At 48.4% G+C, this 11,490-nt stretch overlaps 1 protein-coding gene across 1 annotated transcript in view; it reads left to right on the forward strand.

Annotated features, from left to right (window-relative positions):
* The first annotated feature begins 343 nt into the window (after positions 1 to 343).
* Positions 344 to 11,490, forward strand: part of rgl1 (ral guanine nucleotide dissociation stimulator-like 1) — a 32,121-nt gene continuing 20,974 nt past the window's right edge. The window contains exon 1 of the mRNA XM_056276003.1: positions 344 to 951. Within this exon, the coding sequence (XP_056131978.1) occupies positions 778 to 951 (174 nt within the window). The 5' untranslated portion in view covers positions 344 to 777. The remainder of the gene's footprint in view (positions 952 to 11,490) is intronic.

An 11,490-nucleotide genomic window follows, 5' to 3' on the forward strand; every position in this document is an offset into this window, starting at 1 on the left:
TATTTGGGCACCCTGGAAATCAGGTCAGGGGATCCTCCAGGATGGAAAAAGGAAAATATGGGTTATTGTTAGTAATTCTTGGAACCTCTTCCATAACATCCTCCCCTCTATCTTGGTTTTCCTGTCTTTCTTTCCTTCCCTCGCACTCTTCCATAGTTGCACCCTTTAGTCACCGGATAGCTTCTTAAGGGGCCGGCTCACAACTTAGAAAGCCCTCCCCCCTCTGGCTGAGGCCAATGGAGGGAAAGAGGGATGGAGGAGGAGGGAGAGACAATAGACTTTAATCACTCATGTGGTTAAAAGCTGTTGGCGAGCCAAGCTCCACGCACACTGAAGGGGGAGGGAAAAAAACACAGAAGGCTGTGTGTGAAGAGAGAGTAAGCGAGGTGGGGAAAAAAAAAAGTTTTGAAGCCAACGGTTCTGGAGAGAAGCTATCATCTCTCACGCCTCAGGGTTGAAGACGAGTCCGGTCCACCATCCGACGGGAGGGGAGGGGAGGAACCCACCTCGCATGAACCACTGCCACTCAACTGGAGGTCAAGACCTGAAGGAGCTGAACTAACCGGACACCTATTTCTCCCTCATCTGAAACACCACCTGGGCATCAACAAAAATTAGGAGACCACAGGAACAACCTCGTATCATCCTCGCTTGGTACAACAATAACAACAGCCAACGCCACAACACAAACAGACAACAGCGGCGAGGCCAACGCTCCCGTCCACCCTGCCGTCCAGACTACAGTATGCCCTGCCAGCCACGGCACCCGTGCCGCTGATGCAGGCCGTTGGCATGATCTCTCACTACCCTCTGGCCACGCTGCTGCCATGGACCCCGGGGCCCCACCACCACAGCCCTGACCTGGACAGCCCCCTGCTGCTGGAGGGAGAGGGAGGGGTGGCCTTGCAGCGCTACCAGCCACGCTCCCCCGAGAGCAACCCACGCCACTGGGTCAGTGCATTAATCATAGATGTACATATGTGTGTGTGTGGGTCCCTGGGTGTGTGGGTAGTGTGTGAGAGATTTTATGAGCATTTTATTTGGGTGCCCAAATCATTGTAAAGAGGAACATCTGTGTTACCTTGTATCGGCTATGATGTCCAGTTGTGTTGTTAGTTTGGGTGGCACAGGTACTTTGGCAGATTTCGGATGAGTGAGGGGGAGAGGCCTTGAGGGCTGTTGCTGTTGCTTTATCCTCTGTTATCTTGGGATGTGCGAAGTGTTGCTGGTGAAAGGTTTTCGCGAATCGTCGTAGATTCAAACGGGTTTAAGCACAGAGGAACATGACCATGTGTTTCCGAACAGCGTAGGCAACGCCAATACAGAAGAGTGAAAAAACAAGATGGCGAGATTAGTCGGAATTATAAATAGTCGGAAGAGTCAAGGGTGGGAACAGATAGCCGGGCAGTGTTTGCTAGTCCCTCAAGGACTGTTTGTAGGGTCTGTAGAGATTGTGAGCAAGCACAAGGAAGAGAGAAGATGAGATAGAGTGTATTGTAAATCAGTGTGTGTGTGTGTGTGTGTGTGTGTGTGTGTGTGTGTGTGTGTGTGTGTGCGCACACCTCTGTGGGTATGCAAGTGTGTTTGTGTGTGTATTATGAGAAAGCAAGAGAGAGAGATAGAATTTTGCCTGATGCTGAGCAGTATTGCTGTGTGTGCTCTGGACTCAGCAGTTCTGGCCGAGCTGGCAGTCACATGGACTGCTGACCACTAGTGACACATGTCCCGTATCCCAGTGGCCTACACATTCACACTACCACACGTGATCCCTTGTTCTTGTTCGGTAAATTATTTGTTGGAACGAAACTATTGCCCATTTTGAATTAATCGGCAAAGATTTGATGTTGGACCGCTTAACTCATAAACCAATCAGTGAGCAGTTTTTTTTTCTTCATTGCAAAATCATTTGCAGGTTACTGATTGAAAATTGGCTTGCCATGTGGTGTCTTCCCATCCCAATAAGATTGCCTCTAAACTCTACAATTTAAAGTCCAGCAACATCAGCAAGATAGTGCTGTTTTGACATGCAGTCATTGTCAGTCACTCTGACTGCCGCTGACTGGTTAGTGTGTGTGTGTGTGTGTGTGTGTGTGTGTGTGTGTGTGTATGTATGTATGTGTGTGTGTGTGTGTACATGTACGTGTGTGTGTTCGTTGTTGGTCTTGCTGACTGGACAGTAACTTCTTAGTACAGACATTAGTAACTGTTCCTTAAGAGTGATGAACATGAAGAACCCGTGTGCAGAGATTTCTCCTACTTTGCAGTATATGTGGCTGTTCCTGTGTGTTTGTTTGCTTGTTGTTGTTTTTTTTTTAGCCCAACATGAAGCTTTTCAGTGGTCCTTATGAAAGTGAAATTACCAGACAGTTGCCTGTAAGGTTTACTTGCACAGGTCTGCAAAAGTGGAAAACGAGCAAGGCAATGCATCTCTAGCAGCTCAAGAGGTGTTGTTCTGCAGACCTGTGACTTGACCTCCTTGTTAAAGCTGCAACCCTGAAGATGTAAATGCAAAGAAATGCTCTTTCCGACACTTTCTTTCGCCAGTGTATTGAAGACAACAGCAAATTCAGCAGTATCCGAATAATTATTGGTTTTTGTAGTCACTCGGGGAGGACTTTCCAGGGGAAAATGCATAGTGTTTTATATCTTCTCCATAATGGCTAAATGTGGACAGCGGCGTTGTACTGGGGAGGGGGGGGGGGGGCTCAGGGAGCCTGGAATTAGAAGTTTGTTTCGGTTTGCAAAATTTTATTTCTAACTAATTAGTGTCATAACTTCAGTTAAAATTGGCTCGATACATCGGTTGAGGGACTTAAAGAAAATAGTGGAGGCTCTCTGAGGCCCCTCTCACCCCTTACAAAAGGTGCAAAATTGTTTAGTCCGCCCCTCACGAGCATCTCTCAATGCAGCTCATCTAGTCCTGTTGCGAGTGACTGCTGACAGCAGAGTCATGTCTTTCCCAAAGAAAGCAAAATCTGGGTTCCAAAAGAGGAAAGGGAGAGAAGGCAAAATGAGGCGAAACAACTGTTGAGTAATCTCTTCCAAAAGAAAGGTGAGCTAGGAGCTTTTAAAAGAAAGGTGGCTAGCTAACTCCTACTACCACAGCTAGGTAGCAGCTAGCTAGCTAACTCTTAACTCCTACTGCCTCAACACAGGTACATTTTTTTCAGTCACTGCAAGATTGTGAAGTTAGGTTAAGTTAGGTTAAATAGATTAATCTACTGTGATTGTAAATAACATACAGTATGCTAGAACTCAAAACAGTGAAGCATGAGAGACATAAGAGGAAAGGGGCCCACAGAGACTGCTGATGTATACCGCCCAGAATTTTGTGCTGCACCCTTGAATGTGGATGAATAAGGCAGGCGAGTTTAAAGAGGAAACAGTTGGGATGGCTAACAAGCAGACCACAGGATCTAGTTGTAGAGTGTCTGTACCAACAGACAATACAGCATCAATAGCTAAAGCTCGGGTTTACCCATGTTTTTATTTATTCACTTTGTTTGGATATGGGGGACAGATCTGGGGGAGTTAACACCAATGCAATTACTGGTATCCCCAGTATCAGTATCAGCAAAACAAACAAAAGCCATGGTCTTTAGGAATGCATCTTGTCTGGGGAAACACACAGAGAGAATTTCCCGGCGCTGATCACATTTTAATTATCCCCTTATCATGGTGATGTCACTCCCCTTTCACAATGTCAGCGGCCAATTACAAAGATCCCTGTTGATCATGTTGATCATTATGTCATTGTTGATGTTATGTAAACAGTGGAACACTGTTTTTCATAGACTTAAGAATGAATGTTTGGTAATGGTCGCTCTCTCTCTCTCTCTCTCTCTCTCTCTCTCTCTCTCTCTCTCTCTCTCTCTCTCTCTCTCTCTCTCTCTCTCTCTCTCTTCTCTCTTTCTCTCTGTCTCTCTGGCATCTGGACTGACGTATCTTCCCAGCTCACAGGACCGTTTTCCGCCAATTGTCTCACTAGGGTGAGGGCAGCTTGCGCGTGCACACACACACATCCATTCACATGCGCACGCGCACACACGCACACACACACACACACACACATAAAGCACACATTGGCATCGTCACAAAACCAATTACGCTCGGAAATTTGCATTCCTTTGGAAACACACGCGCGCACACACACACATGCACACGCACACACACAGATACACAACCACATACACAGATTCCTCATGCCCTATCTTTTGGCCTTTGAATTTAAGGAACAGAGGCTCTGTTGGGTTTTAGCATGTGTTTTAGACACTTTTGTTGGGTTCGTTGTCTCTTATTTAAAAAAAAACCTGTAGTGGAGCGAATCAGAATCAGAAACACTGTCATTTCATTTCATGCACTGCGCACATGAATTGAAACGAAAACATCGTTTCCCCCTGCCCACAGCAGTGTGACACAAAGACAAAAACACATGTGCAAAAACTACAAGAACACATTTAGCCAAACTAACACATACATCTAAACTAAAAAAAATAAATAAAAACAAATCCAGGAGAACGAACGCCAGCCAGGACGACTGTTGGAACTGCCGGTCTGCATGGGCTAGCAGTTAGCTTAGCCTGCCCCCGCTTCCACATCCTGGCAGACTGCCCCCAGTGTTACCTCTTCAGGCACAGCTCCAGACAGGGCCGTGGTCCTTGGGCCCACAGGACGCAGCAGACCAGGCTTTCCCAGCCAATCCAACACCAGCTCTCCCAGCCATCAAATGAAGACAACACTTAAACACAGACGTGGACAAAGACCCTGCATGGGCGGTACTGGGTGAGGCCGCCGCAAATGGGAATTCACGCTGCCATCTTCCCACACCGGTACTGGGTGAGGCCGCTGCAAACATGAATTCGTGCCGCCATCTTCCCACACCGGTACTGGGTGAGGCCGCTGCAAACATGAATTCGTGCTGCCATCTTCCCACACCGGTACTGGGTGAGGCCGCTGTAGACGTGAATTCGCGCTGGCATCTTCCCACACTGGTACTGGTGAGGCGGCTGCAAACATGAATTCGCGGCGCCATCTTCCCACACCGGTACTGGGTGAGGCTGCTGCAAACGTGAATTCGTGCCTCCATCTTCCCACACCGGTACTGGGTGAGGCCGCTGCAGACGTGAATTTGCGCTGCCATCTTCCCACACTGGTACTGGTGAGGCCGCTGGCAATGTGAATTCACGCCGCCATCTTCCCGCACCGGTAGTGGGTGAGGCTGCTGCAAACATGAATTCGCGCCGCCATCTTCCCACACCGGTACTGGGTGAGGCTGCTGTAAACGTGAATTCGCACCACCATCTTCCCTCACTGGAGGCAACAAAAAAGTGACACAAGTGGTTGGCCGGCTAATTTGAAAAGCACTATATGATCTAATCTGCCATTCATAGACACCTACTTGACTTGACTAACAGGCTACTTGACTTTTGCTCTTACAAGCAGCTTCCCAACTAACCTTCTTTGGTATACTGTCGCTTAGAAGTACAGAAAAATGCTAAGCCAAGCTTTATCACTTGTATGTTAAAGAGCAGGAGTTGCATAACCATCACACTTGTTATGAATGTCACTCCATAATTGCGCTCAGGTAGATCCAGTTCAGAGGCTGCAGACTTTGACTGTCCTGCTGTCTCGACCTTGGCACCCTTTCGTCTGTTTCTCACTTTCTCTCTCTATCTGTCTGTCTTTCTTCTGCTGCCCGCTAAACGTTGACCCCTGCCGTGTGGTTATGAAACCGGGCCGGCCATAAAAGACCCGTGATTGGAGTTATTACACCTCCTTAAAAGCCTCGCTGTCCTGCCGGGTACATTGATGGCTGTTGGGTCCACAGTCCGGTAGGAGTGAAGGGGGAGCTGCTGAGGTGTCAGTCACTATCGCTGGTTCATGCCACACCACGGAGCAATGTGACCCAAATGATAGTACAGACACACACACACACACACACAAACACACACACACACACACTGAGGACGGAGAGATTTGCAGAGGAACAGAGAAAGGAAAATAAATAACTTGCTCTTTACCCCGTATACGATATGAGCCATAGTGCGTTTTTAAGATGTTAACGGCATTACACAAAAGGAGGAATACGTGTTTTGGGAATGTTAGAGGAAGGGAAACTTGGGCTGAGGACATGGCCGAGTATGAACCCAGTTGCGCGGGGATCATGTTGGGTTACGTGAAGTGAGAGTTTTGACCCGGTAACACAGTGCGGTACCACAGGGCACTGAACTGCACTTCAGTGGCACCGAGGCCCTGCACTTTGCTCTGCTGCTCCTCTTCTTCACTTGTTCAGTCCATGAACAACCTGTAACTACGTGATAACGCAGGAGATAAGTGACCTCCAGCAGATGGGCTTTTCATCACATGCACGCACACACACACACACACACACACACACACATACACATACACAGACAAACACACACACAAACACATACACATACAAACACACACATACACACAAACATAAACACACACAAACACATACACAAACACATACACATACAAACACACACATACACACAAACATAAACACACACAAACACATACACACACATATACAAACATAAACACATACGCACACACACACACACACACACACACACACGCACACACACACATCCATAATAACCTCCAAAACAAACGAATAACCTCAGTTCGTCATTTGCTGGAAATGCAGAAGTAACTTTAGAAAATCTGAGAGTGAAACAGAGAGCGAGAGAGAGCAAGCGAGAGAGAGAGAGAGAGAGAGAGAGAGAGAGAGAGAGAGAGAGAGAGAGAGAGAGTCAGAGAGAGAAGAAAGAGAAATTGGGATGATGATGTGGTTTCCATTGACAAAGAGGAAAGCTGACGGAGCACTCCCCCTTCCCCTTTCCGTCCCGCTGAACAGAGAAGTGCACGTGCTGCTGACGTCTTACTGTTTCCATTCTTAAACTTGTGTTTCTTGCGAGTCATGTGCTTCTTAGGTCTCGGCAGCAGTGTGAGTTGTGATATGGATCATCCGTCTCGCTCAAGCATCGCACATACGAACAAGGGGTGCGCGGCCTGTGTCCTGTCGGTGTGCACCGCTGCTAACTAGTGCAGCTCCTCTAAGCCGCCACACAAAACCTCCTCAGTGTCAAAACACATCCCAGCTTGCGGGGGGCGGGTGGGGGGGTACCTTTAAAATCCAATGAAGAGATGAATTTAATTTCAAGCTGAAAATCAATTCCAGCTTAGTTACCTTTTTTTTTTGGCTTTCCCTCCTCTTTTTCTTCCCAATTGTACTTGGCCAATTACCTCTCTCTTCTGAGCCGTCCCGGTCGCTGCTCCTCCCTCTCTGCTGATCCGGGGAAGGCTGCAGACGACCACATGCCTCCTCCGATACGTGTGGAGCCACTTCTTTTCACCTGACAGTGAGGAGTTTCGCCAGGGGCACGTAGTGCATGGGAGGGTCACGCTATTCCCTCCAGTTCCCCCGAGCAGGCGCACCGACCGACCAGAGGAGGCGCTAATGCGGTGATCCGGAATCAGGACACATACCCACATCCGGCTTCCCACCCACAGACATGGCCAATTGTGTCTGTAGGGACGCCCGACCAAGCCGGAGGTAACACTGGGATTCGAACCAGCAATCCCTGTGTTGGTAGGCAACGGAATAGACCGCTACGCCCCCTAGTTCCAGCGTAGTTTACTGATTTACTGACAGTGGAGGCCTAGATGTCTGCCATCACTGGTGTTTAGCTGGCGAAAGCACCCATCACAAGCCATCCATCCATCCATCCATTATCCAAACCGCTTATCCTGCTCTCAGGGTCACGGGGATGCTGGAGCCTGTCCCAGCAGAGCGGCAGGCGGGGAGACACCCTGGACAGGCCGCCAGTCCATCACAGGGCCCGTCACAAGCGTTCAGAAAAATAGTTTTTGGGTTAAATAGGAAAAAAAAAATCAACATTTCATCACTCACGATACAACACACAGCTGGAGGTATACAGTATTGTACATCAAACCATTCACTTCTATTGTGCGTCCTTTCCCCCCTTGTTGACACGTTCTCAGTATGCCAGACATGCTGCTCTTTGTTGTCATCCATCCAGAGGGCCATGTAAGATGGTGTTCATGTACTGGGGTGACCCCTGGTGCTCTCAAGCTGTCCGGTCATGTCAGAGCGTTTTACAGGTTTCCATCGTGACCGCCGCTGTAATTAGGCCACATAACAGACATGGTGTGAAGAGATGCTGGTCAATATGGAGGCAAGCGGCCTCCTCACTCCAGTGTCCAGCCCATGGCAGCAACACCAGAGCAACAGGGTACTGAACTGGAGCAGAAACTCATCAGGCCGTATGTAGGTGTGTGTGTGTGTGTGTGTGTGTGTGTGTGTGTGTGTGTGTGTGTGTGTGTGTGCACGTGTCTCACAGGATGCTGCTATTAATGATTAGAAGCCAGTGTGTGTAGTCAAGTACCAGAGGACTGTGGCTGCCCAGGCATGCACATATACACACACGTATACACACACGTATACACACACACACACATAAATCCTTCATTCGCTACTCCAATTCCCGCTCAGGCAGGACATGAAGTATTAGCCAGGACGCATGACTGGGATCAAACCCACATTGCGATGTTTGTGTGTGTGTGTGTGTGTGTGTGTGTGTGTGTGTGTGTGTGTGTGTGGCATTAGAGGGTAAAGCTGGGGGGGTTGTCCATTGTCCAGAGGACGGTTATTAATATGAGTGGTCAGCAGTCATGCAGTCTCACATGTCAGCACTTTACTAACTCTGCTAGCACTAAACCATTAAAGCATGACAAACACACGGCAAAGAACACCACACGTCCAGTAATAAGTGAAGGGGTACAGCTTGCATTCTGCCTCCGTTTATCTTTAATCATTATTATGCTCATATCAATTTCTTGGATGATAGTTGGGGAGTTTTGTCCCAAGATGACATTTCCACTGGTTAACTAAAAAAATAAAAGAACTAATTTTTTTTGGGGGGGGGGAATTTTCACCCCATTTTCTCCCCAATTGTATCCGTCCAATTACCCCACTCTTCTGAGCCGTCCTGGTCGCTGCTCCACCCCCTCTGCCGATCCGGGGACAGCTGAAGACCACCATGTGTCTCCTCCGATACATGTGGAGTCACCAGCCGCTTCTTTTCACCTGACAGTGAGGAGTTTTACCAGGGGAACGTAGCGCGAGGGAGGATCACGCTATTCCCCCCGAGTTCCTCCCCCCCCCCCGAACAGGCGCCTCGACCAACCAGAGGAGGCACTAGTGCAGCGACCAGGACACATACCCACATCCAGCTTCCCACCCGCAGACATGTCCAATTGTGTCTGTAGGGACCCCCGACCAAGCTGGAGGTAACACTGGGATTCGAACTGGCGATCCCCGTGTTGGTAGGCAACGGTAGACCGCCATGCCACCCAGATGCCAAAAGACAACTCATTTGAACCTTTTTACAGACTGATAGCTCTTGAGTTTAGAGACATCATTAGCATTTCAGAAACAAATTAGTCAATCATCAATATTAAACATTTGGACTGACTCGTCTTCTTTACTCACATGACTACATTTGGCTCTGTTTCTGATTTTGTTTTAATTGCAGTCTCGGTGCATGCGGGCGGTGTTATAATGTCGCCCACGTTAGTTTCTGCAACAGTGTTACTTTCAGCACCACAGGTCTAACACTGGGTAACACCAGCGTGCAGCTCCACTTCCTACAGCCTATACATGCTTTGCAGATAACTAATGCACTGCCACCTAATTGGAGAGGATGACTTAGAATCAGACTTATGCTTCAAGTGTTTACAGTAACATTTTCCACTTCCTGCAGAGACGGCACACATAAATTTAATCAGACCAAATGACCTACATTAGGCCAAACATATAATACACAATATTCTCTGCACCATTGCACTTTATGGCCTCTTATGGCGGCACGGTGGCCCAGTGGTTAGCACTGTCACCTCACAACAAGAAGGCCCTGGGTTCGAACCTCTGGGTTGTCCAGCCTTGGGGGTCATCCCAGGTCGTCCTCTGTGTGGAGTTTGCATATTCGCCCCGTGTCTGCGGTGGGTTTTCTCCGGGTGCTCCGGTTTCCCCCACCATCAAAAAAGACATACATGTTAAGGTTAATACTCCTTTCTGTGCCCCTGAGTAAGGCATGGCAAGAAGATCTGGAGTTGGTCCCCGGGCGCTGCACGGCGGCCACCCACTGCTCCTAGCTAAACAGCCCGGATGGGTTACATGCATAGAGGAATTTCCCTGCGGGGACCAATAAAAGTATCAAATCAATTATTTCGCCTGTATATAGTCAATCCTTGTGTGTGTATATCTGAAGATTGTTGTGTTGTCATGTTGTTATTCTGTGTTAAGTACACCAAGAGAGCCACGAAACCCGAGTCAAATTCCATGTAGTGCAAACCTACATGGCCGATAAACACGATTCTGATTGTGATAAAGCGTGTTTGGATGAGTCTGTGTTGAGCGAGTTGCCTTTCATGCAGCGTGTGGGCGTTGAATCGCTTGTGCTTGTTTTGGCACGGGCTAAACCCTGGATTTTGTTGTTGCATCTGTGACAGCGTACAGTAGTATCTATCCGGGAACAGATGGTCCATCTCTATCGAGCAGGGGGCCAGACAGACAGACAGGCCAGTCTCAACCAGTTCAGGCCAGGCTTAGCAGGGCTTAAAGCCAAGGGGTCATGGTTGGGGGCCAATGAAAAGGATTGGGGGGGGGTAGGGATACCAGGGAATACCCTAATTTCCTGTAAGTCCCCTAAATGCAGGAACACCTGAAATTACCTTAACTCTGCTTAATAGTCGGCGCGCTGTCTGGGTCATCAGAACGGCGGAGTGGATTATCTTTGTTTTGGTGCAGCAGTGTGGCACTTCAGACCAGCTGATCCTGTATTTGGTCTGGGACCAGACTCTGTCAGTACTGAGATTATAGGGTTCTCTGGATGTGGAACTTGATGTCTACGATGGCGTAGATGCAGTTATTCATAGATTTCCAGGTCTGGGTTTCCTCTTCTTTCTTCGCCGTATGAGCTGAGTGCGGTGGACTGACCCGGAACGATCCGCTCCAGCTTTTACCTTTTTCCCCTTTGGGGGATAAAAAAAAAGTCCTATTTTATCTTGCAAAGGAAGCTTCACATCCTTGATTCCAGATTATTATTTTTTTGAAACATGGGAAGTTTATACCAATCCCACAATTCAGCAATTAACTGTGTTGACGTGTTTGCAGAAATGTTGGGGTGCGGGGGTCGGGAGTTGAAACGCCGAGGTAATGTTCACTGTACGTGAAACACACAGACCGTTTGTCAGCGCAGCTTTCCCTTGCAGCTCCGTGGACTGTTATTCCTCCTCCCATAACAGTGAAGTGTGGAGGAGGGGTGTGTGTCCACGAGGATCTGAAGAAAGAGAGGTTACTGGCAAGCGTGATGATGTCATCTCTCTGGAGTGGGGGGGGGGGAGAACAACAAGGACAATAGATCAGAGGGGGAG

The sequence above is a fragment of the Lampris incognitus genome, chromosome 3 (assembly GCF_029633865.1).
Source record: "Lampris incognitus isolate fLamInc1 chromosome 3, fLamInc1.hap2, whole genome shotgun sequence".
NCBI lineage: Eukaryota > Metazoa > Chordata > Actinopteri > Lampriformes > Lampridae > Lampris > Lampris incognitus.